Source organism: Lepisma saccharinum, chromosome 1 (assembly GCF_977018435.1).
Source record: "Lepisma saccharinum chromosome 1, izLepSacc3.1, whole genome shotgun sequence".
In the NCBI taxonomy this organism is placed as follows: domain Eukaryota; kingdom Metazoa; phylum Arthropoda; class Insecta; order Zygentoma; family Lepismatidae; genus Lepisma; species Lepisma saccharinum.
The window spans coordinates 19,125,182-19,137,640 of NC_139229.1; the positions used below are offsets into that span (position 1 = coordinate 19,125,182).

General features: G+C 35.1%; 1 protein-coding gene across 1 annotated transcript in view; it reads right to left on the reverse strand.

Moving 5' to 3' along the window:
• Positions 1-7,034: 7,034 nt before the first annotated feature.
• Positions 7,035-12,459, reverse strand: part of Fife (regulating synaptic membrane exocytosis protein fife) — a 428,989-nt gene continuing 423,564 nt past the window's right edge. Inside the window, exons 21-23 of the mRNA XM_083129431.1 lie at positions 10,331-10,410; positions 9,346-9,453; positions 7,035-7,493 (exon numbers count right to left, since the gene is read on the reverse strand). Of these exons, the coding sequence (XP_082985557.1) occupies positions 7,192-7,493; positions 9,346-9,453; positions 10,331-10,410 (490 nt within the window). The 3' untranslated portion in view covers positions 7,035-7,191. The remainder of the gene's footprint in view (positions 7,494-9,345; positions 9,454-10,330; positions 10,411-12,459) is intronic.

The window sequence follows — 12,459 nt, forward strand, 5'->3', positions numbered from 1 at the left end:
CAAAGGAGGACACTGTTGTACCGTCAACATATTACAATAACAAAAAGCACATATCAAAGTGGATTAAAATGAGACAAGACAAAACTTTCGTGTATACAGGTTGTTTTGCTATTGGGCGTACAAGTTAGACAGCCTTCCTGCTTATTTTCTTAAAAAGGAGTAGCAGGAACTCAAAGCACATGATGTAATGGTGCCACATTTTGCTAATTGCAAAGATGGGAATGAATGATGATAGGATGAAATTTATGAAGGGACACTCGCAAATGACACCCATGCCCAGGCTGGGATTCGAACCTGGGACAGATATATGCGATTCCTAGGGATTCAATGTGTTGCCTGGCTCAAATATTTTCGTCTCATCCTATCTTTTCTCACTTCTTTAATTTTTTACTCACAGACTTATATTCAGGACTATTCGACAGACAATTGAAATAATAATAATCACCTGTGGTGCAACAGCCCTTGAGGGCCAGGACCTACCTTCCGACTGCCAGTCTCGCATGCCTCAGCAAAGGTGGCCAATCATCCAACCAGTAATGTGTGGTCAGCATGATGAACCCCCACTCATTGTAGGTTTCCATGTCCGGGTCATGCTACACAATTGTAGCTCCAAAACTTAGGGGGGCAAAGACAGTGTGTTTCCCTTTGTAGATAAGGTTTAGCATAGTGCGGGGGCAACAGTGGCGGGGCAACTGACTGCCCTCCTTGTGGCCACTGCGATTTAGATTGGGATGTTTACAAATATCAGAAGATAGTCCCTTTTTCAGATACTTATTTTCCACCCCAATTTCTATTCAAAAGCCATCAATTTATTGAATTTACTTGTAAAATTTGTTAAACATTTCACTTGAATTACCGTGTAAATAATTTGACAGTTGCCAACACTGGTGATGTAATTCAAAGTGGAAGCAGGGTGCAGACATTCCTCTTCCTGGAAAAAACAAGCGCTCGCCCTTTCCACCTTTGCCTCAACACCTAATGTCAAATTTTTGATGCATTTTCAAATTCACGAAATACAAAATAATTTGTCATTTAAGTGACCTGCATGGAATTTAGAGTAATGATAATTGCTTCTTTCAGTTATTTTATGGTTGATAATATTATCAGTATCCTTGTGATCTTTATGAAGACGCACATTGGTTATTGATCTGCTGGCAACGTTCCCTTCTGCTTACCGAGAAGCACTAAGAAGCTCAGCTTTCTGTGAGGGTTGAGGCCCGTTTCTTCAACAAGATTTCATGCATCGCCATGTGATCCTTTGGATGCATTGGTTCTCCATGTCGGAGGTTGCAAGCAGAGGGTCTGCTGCTTGCAACGGACTGCTGAAGGAGTTTGAGGCCGTAAAATTTTGTGAAATCGATTGTGATGAAAAATAAATAAGGCTAAAACATTAAGTACATTTAATGATATTTTAATAGTGCAAGCAGTACTTGCATTGCTTGTACTATATCTTCGCCGCTGTACTTAGCAATAGTAGTGGCCTTCAGTTATTACTTTTGTTGTTAATAGACAAAAATGTTGAATAAAAGTGGAATCAAAGTAGTTGACTGATTTCCCGAAATATGAATTATTTATTTTACTTGCTACCGAATGGTAAATTTATAATGAAATTGTTTCATCTTCATCTCATTTCCAGAATGCAGTGTTATATCTCGTAGACATAACACTGACACACTCAAATCAAAGCTAGTGTTGCCAGCTATTGTTCTATCTTAAAATTTCAATTATTAATTACAGCATAAGCACCTAACTAAACTACTACTACTTTTTAGAGATGTTTCAACATATCAGCCTTTGCAATGATACAAACTTAAGCGCAATGATGACAAAGGTTCAATAAATATTTCATATCAAACTTTATAGGGCTCTCCTGAAAAAATGAAAAAAAAAAATACATTTGAATGGCTTATTGCAGAAAGGGACCTGAGTCACTTTTGCACAATTCTGAGAAAAACAATGAAAAATCGTATAATATTAATAGTGTAAGAAAGAAATGTGCCGTTCTTGGCTCAAATATTCAACATAATGAATAGTTAATTTTGCAACCCTCAATGCACCCCCCTGCAGTATGCTGCTAGACACAGTGGAGATGAAAAAATTAACTCCGATACCTCAAAAATGTGACTCAGGTCCCTTTCTGCAATAAGCCATTCATTTACATTCTCAGTGGACGATTTTTCATTCCCTTTATGTAACAAATACCCCTTAAAATTTTTTTATGAAATGAAAAAATAAAAATAAATTAATATATTCTTGGTTTTTCTTCATTTTCATGCATAAATTATTAGATATATAATTTGTGGATGTGAAATTCTAAGTATGGACCAACATGAAAATGAATATGAACAGTGCAGTAAAAATTATGCACAAAGGGGAGGATTTTCATGTATTTCATATAAATGGACGAAGTACAACGCATATATAAATTATATATGTATATATTTCTCGGATGTGTATATATATATATATTTATGTCTTTTCACTTTTGATAAAGCATCTCATTTATATACATACTTCATTCTATCTTTACATAGCAACGTATTAACATTTTATGTACAGTTACAGGTACATTAAATTTTATTTCACAGACTACTCGAAAACAACAGTTTTGTCAACATTATTTCTACTAAGCCTATATGCGAGGAGGAAAATTTACATGCGAAATCACAGACATATATGAGGATTTTTTTTTTGTAGACAATCACAAGATCGAAACAAATTGACATAGACAATCACACACGAAACATTTTTCAAGACTAGAGACAATGTAAGTAATAGGCCGTCAGTTATTTTTCAGTTCTTTTCACACAATAGAAAAAGATAATGGTAGCAGAAAACAAGTGTTTAGTAAGAAACCTCAGTCTTTGCACGAACACATGATACAAAAATGTGCAGGTTTTGATGGTTAATGTGAACTAACATATCAACATATCATAAGCGTCTGTTGTTTTCCCAAGACTTTACCAGAGTTTAGCACATATGTGGTTGTGAACAAAGAAGTTATTCAAGGACAACATCAATAACAATATGTCTGTGTTGTTTTCTCTTGTTTTTTTTTTAATATTTCCCATATTTGTTGAGAAAATAATATAGTAGATTAAATGCACACTAATGAAGGTTGGAGCATTATTTACAAAAGTGAACTTTAAAATTAAATACCCAAGTGATCAATTCTTGCACTTTGTAGTAAAGCAGTGGTGGAGAATCCCTGAAACAATATGTTACTGAAGCATAGGTGGTGAAACTGTCCAGGTTGTAGCCTAGTCAATATTCTGAGAATAATAAAAATAATGATTCAACAATACACCCAGAACCATTCATAGTCCCGTGAGATACCAAACCTTGAAACTGTTAATCTCTTACCAATAAAATGAACAAAGTTATTTAATTGTTAAATACAGAACTTCAAAGACATTCCCATGCATGCTTTGAAATATGATTTTGCAACTTCTGCGTCTGTTGCACTGATGTAACTGTTTTTGTAGATGCTATATCCTCTTATAACTATTTGTTACTATTATGTGTGTAATCAAAAGCAAATTTTCACTGATAAATATTAGCAAGTATTTTCAACAATCGAAAATGCAGTTGGTTATAAAAGCAGTATTTTATTTACTAAATATTTTAAATTGTCAATCATTAGTCATTGTCAATCAATCTTAGTAATAAAAATAAGAATACTGGCCTTATTCTGCTAACACTCCATTCTAATAATTTTTTAGAACATCTAATTACTGTTTCCTTGGGAGAGTAACATTCTAAATTGACCATTTTTTCCACTGAAAAATTATAGAAGTTTAAAATTTTCTCGGTTATTTGACAAATAGTTAAAACACAAATCTACTCTACCATTACACTAGTCTCGAATATTTATTGAAATATAAATATCTACCATAAGGCATGCCATGCCAATTTATTTTTTTTCAAATGCAAACTGTAGTTTTTCAGTTAACCACCACTGCAGTGAAGTTTTTAGAGGTTTCCACTGAAAGTTTTAAAAACATGTTAGGACTGTAGCACCAATCTTAGGAGTCGTGCACTCTTTAGGCATTATTCTTATGCAATTTCAAACTGCAACATTGACATACAAATCCTATATTTTTTAGGCCTTTCACAATTTCTTAAGTATACTGCACAGAGATTTGCAGATATGTACAAAAATGTTTCCAGATACGTATTTACTATATCTCCGGTGCAGAGATTCATAATTTTTGGAGATGGATATGATCTTCAAATAGCCTAAGACAGTATGATAATTTACTTCTCACACATTTATCATTTTAATAAAAGTTCTAACAGTATCACGTACATCTTGATATAACAGCTGTTTTCTACTAACTTCCTACAATACAAATGGATTGTCTTATAGAATTGCATGTTTAGATGATGATAAGAGAAAATAATACTTACTTTCCTATTTGCAATATAAAAAGCAATGCACGAAGCAATGAACATGGCACAAGTAATGTTATTCACTTATCCATAGAGAATGAATAGGGTTGTTATTTCAAGCCCCCAGTAAATTACTCTCCCTGAGAGAAATACTTTTTTTTTTAGGTAGCAGCACATGATTTGAAGTGAATTCAGCCATTTCTACATTGCATTAATATTGTTTAAGAATTCAAGTAACTTTGTTACCACAATATTATGTTTGACTTGATGAATCAATTAAATCTGTTGTTCTATATTATTGATGAAAAAGTGATTGATTGTCTTTTTTTTTTCAGGTTTTTGCTTTGTAGACAAATTCATGCAGAAGAGGAAATCTGTCCATAATGATCATCCTTAAGGTTTTTCCTCAAAGACGTAGTGTTTAATGACATGAGAAACTAATTGCATTTGAGAACAAAGTTTGATATCATGTAGGGTTACCAGAAATGCTTATTTTCCCAGACATGTCCTATATTTTAGTCTTGTATCCAGCTTCCAGGAGGAATTTGAAAAAATTGTAAGTGTCCTACATTTTGAGCATCACATTATGATATTGAGAAAATGAGTCTGCACATGGAAATTATCTAATTATTGTTATTATCTTCTGATGAAATTAATTGCTCTGCTATAGATTTAGCAGAGTATAGTACAATTCCGTAGACTGAAATGCTTGAATACACATTCAGAATTTAAAAATCCATTCTCTTTGAACTGATTGAATGAATGAATTGTTATTTTAAGTCCACTTTATGCATAGAAAGGTTAATCGGGACTGGACCTACAGTTTAAAGTGGGATCCGAACCACTATGTACCTCAACTGGGTGTCAAACATGGGACCCCTAGATTACAAGGTGATGTTCCCACTACACCATCGGGGAGGCACCATTCTCTTTGAACTGAAAATATGTCAATTTTATATTATTTGGTAACGTTTCCTAGTATAGAATATTATTTATTGTAAATGATTATTTGCTAATTTGTATACAGTGTGTTCTGCTGGTAACCTTAGCATCACGCCAAACTCTAAATTGAAGTTTGGATTTTTTTTTAAACTGTCATTTTGGCTCCTGCTATCTTAGGTATGTGGAAATTATTATCAATTTTGAGATACTTTCCAATATGGATTTCTATTGAGGAAACTATAAATAAAAATGTGCTAAAATTAATCTCTCTAAGAATTCAGTAGTTATACAAAAGGCATTGTACAATCAAAGCCAAAGATGATAGTAGGCAAAATTTCCATTGATATTTTCACATCCTGTGTTGTTTAAAGAAATGGAATTATCTTGCTTCAAAGCAGGTATTGGCTTCTACTTATTGATATCTTTAATTCAAAGAAACTATGAAAATGACCATGCACAATTCGCCTACTGTTTCTTTTGCAATTGAGTATACAACTTTGATGTTACAGAAATACTTACTTACCTTACAAAAAAATTCACTGAGGTTTTCATGTTAATTTTTCAAAGCAAAACAATTGAAAGCTCACCTGATCTGCTGCGACTGTTCCCATTGCTGCAGCAGGTGGCTATTTTGTACTAAGCGGCCATTATGGACATGTTCCTCCTCTGTGGAAAACTTTAATAGTAATATTGTTCTGGTTGTGTACGTTGTATTTGATCTATGACAGATATATAAAGCTGCTTGCACTAGGATTCCTCTATTTTAAAATACAAGGATACTCACAGCAATTGTGAGCTGGTACAGCTATGTGCTAACAGCCATAGGTTCTTCAAGTGAACAGTATTAAGTAACTGAATTGTACTATAAGAAATTCAGAAAGCAAGAGCGATCGCAGATCGTGCTGGTAGAGTTTTTGATATTCGCAAGAAACTTCACATTTTCTTGACTGCAAGAAAATCATTCAGTTTGTGCTTAATAAAATAAAATTCTACATTACATTAATGATGATGAAGTTGATATGAAAATGTCTATGGGAGTCTCTTAATCACATCCACTAATCACTTAAACAACCTGCACCCTCAGAAAGTGCATGTGCACTCTGTATTAGGTTTCCAAACCCTACAAAAGTACAGCACAAAGTCATCAGAGCATTGTATACATAAAATAGGCCTGGTATACTTGTGCTTTCCTTCCATTATAGTTTTTCAGCTAGATTCAATAGAAAAGAGAAAAAAATTAGAGGGACAAAAGGAAAGGGGGGGGGGATTGTCAACATATTACATCACATTGTAACATCCATACATATGACGGACAAGAATCTTCAGGTTCCACGAACACATTCACAGAAGTTTTAAGTACTTCCCGTATGTTTTGATTTGTTTCTAGTGACTTAGAAAACACATTGAAGAGCCCACAAGTTTTGATTCTATTGATTGGAGTCGCAGCTTGAGTTAAATTTGCCACCCAGAGAGCTTCAGGTTTCAGTTTATTTTGATTACTGCACTCTTTCCTATATACATAGCACACATTATCAAACATTAAGCTCACATGTAGCTCATAACCTTCTTTCTGAGATCGAACAAATCAGTTCTCAGCAAATTTCACATGATAACAGACCATAAAAAATAGAATTTATAAAATTAGAGCACATCCTATTTGCAGATTACTCAACTTAATGTAACATTACTAATTGAAGGCCTCAGCAAACGATATCAATGCATCTTCACTGTTCCAAAAAACGAAGCACTGCAAACACTAATGTCTCAATTGACACTAACCAGAACTTCTGTGTTCACGATACAGATGCCTGGATGGAAAAGGTGGGTGTTTGGAGAAATGTTTAACACACACCGGAGTCAGGTAGAGTCATTGGAGTCTGAACCGATCGTGTGCAGGGGAAACATGGGATACCAACCAGTCGTCATCTGGGTCAGGTGCAAGCGATCCAGCGCCACCTCTGCTCCACCAAGTCCTTGGTTTTTGTCGAAACCTTTCTGTCTCTCCCACAACATAACTAAGAGTGAGCGACCCAGGACATCACAGGCAGAATAACGCAAAGTTTGCTTGTACTGAGGTTCTCCTGAGTGCCTGATAACACGAGTTTTTCTCTTCTGCATCCACTTCTCTCCATCCTTCAAGTACGTTTTCACGTATGTATCTGCAAGGAAGAAAACGTTACAAAGGACCTTACATAAAACGTTGATTCATTTGGTTCATTTTCCTTCACTTTTATGCCATAATCATGAAGATGAGGATGGGTAATGATAAAATGGAATTAATGAAGGGATACTCACAAATAACACCAGGCTAGGATTTAAATCCTTGACTCTTGGCATTGTAATGCACTGTGCTAACCACTCCACAATGTAGGTTGGGATCAAAAAAATTACGTCAGTGCTAGTTGCAGAATGCTAACAATAACAATAACATTCATATTCAAATGAAGTCAATTTTCACATTAATGTTGTAATCAAAACCTTACCTAGTGACACTGGTATAGTATTAGATTAAATTTTTAAATCATATTATAACTAACAAAATTTATGACTAGACTTGGTATTCTGCGACCCAATCACATTTGTCACAAATGCATCAGCAGCTTTGGAAAAAATAACATTGTTTCTTGATGGATGATGGATAATAAACCTTTTCAAGCAGGCCTCATCTCCAGGAAGGTATCAACTTGGGGCAAGCCCCGGTACCTAACGACCTGTTGGGTGAGATGAGTCAAAACAAGTGGATAATAAACCCTTTCCTACTCCCACAAAAATTGGCAATAGTTAGGCTGGAGAGTTCAATGAACTAACCGATCTCTAACTACAACATTGTTTCGTGATTGTTTGCCCCACCTATTCTCAAATTCGACCAAGCACCCTCCAGCTAGGAATTTTCACTTTGAGGAGTGGCCCACATTACTGTCATGTACATATGTAAAATATAATAACCCGTGGCTCGACAGCCCTTGAAGGGCCTAGACCGATCTCCCAACTGCCAGTCTCCCTTCCACAATCCTACCTAGAGGTGTGGAGATCTTCAACCAGTAATGGGGTGACGTGGGGTCAGCACATCGAACCCCCGGCCATTATAAGAGATCTGTGACCGGGTTACGCTACTCAGTCGTAGCTCCCCAATTTCCTCATGATGGTGGGTTGCCACCAGCCCTATACCCAGAGACTCAACAATAAGCATTACAAGGATTCACAGTAAGAACAATTTTAATACAAACTTCCCATTCTAACATACAGTATAACAGCTTCACAAACAAGGGAATGTTGAGAATTCAGCATGAAAGAAATATATACAATCCAATAATCAATTATCAGTAGCATCAGAGAGGAAAAGTTAAAAAGAAAAAAAATAAGGAATGTGTTGCAGTAATATTGAAGATAGCTTCTTTATTAGGGGTCCAATTTTACCTTCTTCTCCCCTCGCACTCCCTTTGGAAAAAAATACATAAGCATACAAAATTCCTGTCATGCAGAAGTATTCAGTCTGAACTAAAATTACATTTCTTCATGGTGAGCGTTGAAACAAGTAGGTTGTGCAATGGGAACACATGGATAAGTTAACAAAAAGCAACAGATTCACAAGTTTACTGGTTGATATGAATTGGCAGTTCTGAATCTTTGAGAAATCAGTATTGAACCCTCACAAATTCAATTAATGTTGACTTGTGTAACTGATATTGGATTTATGTTGGATAATTTGTGATTTGAATGATTTAAATTTAGGTTATTCTACTCATAACATAATGAAGTCCCCTCCATGCACAAATCCAGCTACTTTAAGCCAAGTTGTAAGATGTTTCTTTTATTATTCTACATTTTTACCATATTTCAAATTTTAAAATATATTGCTTTCTTCATTTTGTGATGCTTTCTAAGCAATTCCTCCTTTGCTATAGCATCTCAAGCCCCTTCCCCTTTGCTGGAGCTACTAGAATTAATGCCCCATTTGGGTATTTTTAGGTTTCACATTAAAAACAAGCAGTTAGTATTCAAGTGCCTTACCTGGAGGATTGTCCTTAGGATTTCGCATTATATTTTTGGCACACACAACTTCCACCTCGAGTACACCTTTTGTCATTATCAATCCCAACTTCAATTGCCCACATAGTCCTGGAAATGAAAATATAATCACATTAAGATGTGTCTAGCACAAAATTTTGTATAATATTGAAGTTACTTAATTGACTTTTGTTTTCTTGTGCATTCGTTTTGTAAAGCAAATTAGCAACTGCTTATACAGGGTGTTTCAGTGGAATGTCCCACTTTTTAATAGTGATGTATTCCTCCATGTTACCTGGTTTATTACCGGTGAAACAACTTTTTAAATATATATAGAAATTTCCAGAGTCGGACCTCTGGTTTTGTTTTACTTGCATGCCTGCATTGGTGTTTTATATATATAATTAATATAATAAATAAGAATTGTTGCGGTAAACCAGGTCAAATTTTCAGAATACATCACTCTATTTTAATTAGTTATAATTGTGCAGCCGTGCTCATATGTGGTAGGCACACACATATATATTCACATGTAAGGCAAAAACAAATTAATAACTAGAAGCAAAAGCCAATAACTATCTCTTGGCTGCTACACTATGTAAATTATTTAGTTTTTTGCAAAACTTACAACTCAAACTTCAAGTGAAATAGGTTAGCCACAATTGGCAAAAAAGCCAGATTTTTATCGTAAAATGACTATCCATTCATATAACTAGAAGGTTGATTTCATGATGGCTATGGTAAACATGGTTTTAATGTTGCACAAGTAAAACAATAGAAAGTTGGTGTTTATTAAAAATTTGGGCCTCTGGATTCCAATAGTAGTGCACCATCACCACCAATGAAAATGCCCCAAAATACTATTAATATTCTGAAATAATTACCTTTAGAAAAACTTTAAACAAATGAATTGACAATAACTTAGATAATCTGAGGACCTGTTTTGTTTTCAGGCTTAAAACAAAAGCAGGTAAATGTATTTCATTACCTGGAGCTAACTTATAACCACGAGGTTGAACTTGACCTGGACCCAGGGTGACATTTGAATCGTTCTGGCCTTCTTGCATGCTGGAAGAAATGATTTTTAATGAAAACATATAAATTTTATATATATATATACATATATTTTACATAAAACTAAGAGGAAAAATAAAATACAGTCATTTCATCTAACTCAGGACACTTTTGAACTTTAACAGTTGTATTTTGATTAATTTCAAAGTAAATATGGAAATTGTCCATCTCCAAAGTAAGGAGAGGGTGTCCCTAACATGGGGCAGTGGTGAAAACACATCTATTATTCATATATTAAGTAACTATCTGATGTAAAGCATTCAACTTCTACTTTGGAACATTACAAAAGGTTAGTAAAATAATAAAAAATAATAAAAGTAAAAATTACCCTTCAAATCATACAGTATTTTAATTCCATCACAAATAACACAAGAAGTAAACTTACATGAACACAAAGTAATGAAAGAAAAGAAAATTCTTCCGATAAGCACTTTTTACCTTGACAGTAAGGACAAAAAATGATCACTGATTTTCTTAGGTCTTCTCCAGACTTTTCAAGAAGTTTTAAAACTTTTAAAAAGTTTGCTGCCATCCTCCTGTTTTCCCATTTTATCTTTTGACTAATGTTCTTAAGTTCTCAGAGAGCCTGAAGGAGGCCTAGAAAACAGGGCCACAATGGTGTGAATGGAAACAGAACCACTTGCAAGTACTTTTGAAAAATATTTTTCTCATTCATAAATACTGAGAGGTCTAATAAGGGCTGGAATCAAAAGTGTACACTGCTCTTATTTCTTTCTGAACTCTTGTTAACAATCATCTCCTGGAAAAATAAGAATGACTTAGAACCATTTAAACACTGTTCCAAGTTAGGGACCCCATGTACTTATTTTCAAATTAGTGATATGTGGGTTTGAATTTTAATAGGTGGCAACACTGCTGCATATATGCCATGAAATGGCACTGGTGCTTCTCACTTATACTACATGTTAGTTTGATGCATAAGCTACCTCCCAGTAAAGGGACTCTTCCTTCCAACACTAGGTGCATGCGCAGTGCTGAGAGGAATAGAGTATCATTGAAGTTGGTGGTCTAAATTTGTGTAGTCAGACTCGGAACCTCATTAATGTGAAAGTTCTGGTGATTCTCACCATACCTCCAGGACAGACCGTCAATGCACAGTCTTACCACAGACAAGTTAATTTTATTAACTTGTTTGTGGTATTACTGTTCATTTTTGGAACATAACCTGCGTTGTGAAACAAGAGAGGACACTTTCTGCTGAATCCTCAAAGAATTTTGCAGGACAATGCTCAGGCGCATGTAGCGCAACCTGTGGCTGATTTGTTAGCTCGATGGGGCTGGTAGATGCTCTACCATCCCCCATACTTCCCAGACTTAAGCCTTTGTGACTTTGATTTGATCCCTAAGATGAAGGGCATTCATTCGCTTCCGAACTGTTCCAGAGATTCTGCAGGCAATAGATGGCTCCATTCGAACCATCAACAGAACAGGCACTGCTACAGAAATACTACGACTTCCACATCGCTGGCAAAGGTTGTACACAATGCTGGTGACTACATCGAAGGGCTGAAAAAGTTTCACAGAGGTATCTCTTTCGTATCATTTGTAAATTAATAGTTGCCACTATTAAATTTCCAACCCACATATTTTAATATAAGGTGTTTGCAATGATGGATTGAAACCTGTTTACATTACTTGCGGTTGTATCACCAAACAACAACCAAACAACAACTTATAACAGTTTGATCTCTGCAAGAGAGAGTTGAAACAACAAAATGTGTTAATAATCAATTGCTTGTTTCATTATAGAATACATATACAATACTTATAATTTCTGGATGGATTAGAAATACCTGTACATGGGGAAAAATAATCCTGGCAAGTATTCATTAGACAGCAAAAACAAAAGTAATTATTTTGTCCCATGTGGGCTCCTGCATAGTCAAATGTTTAGTGCTTTCACCTTTGGTGCAAGTGGTTCCAGGTTCGAATCCCAGTGGGAGTCCCAAAATTTTGGCGCTGACCCAGCATCATGGGAACACTTGGGGAGGTACTTGAAAAGAAGTAGTAGTTCTGGTCATG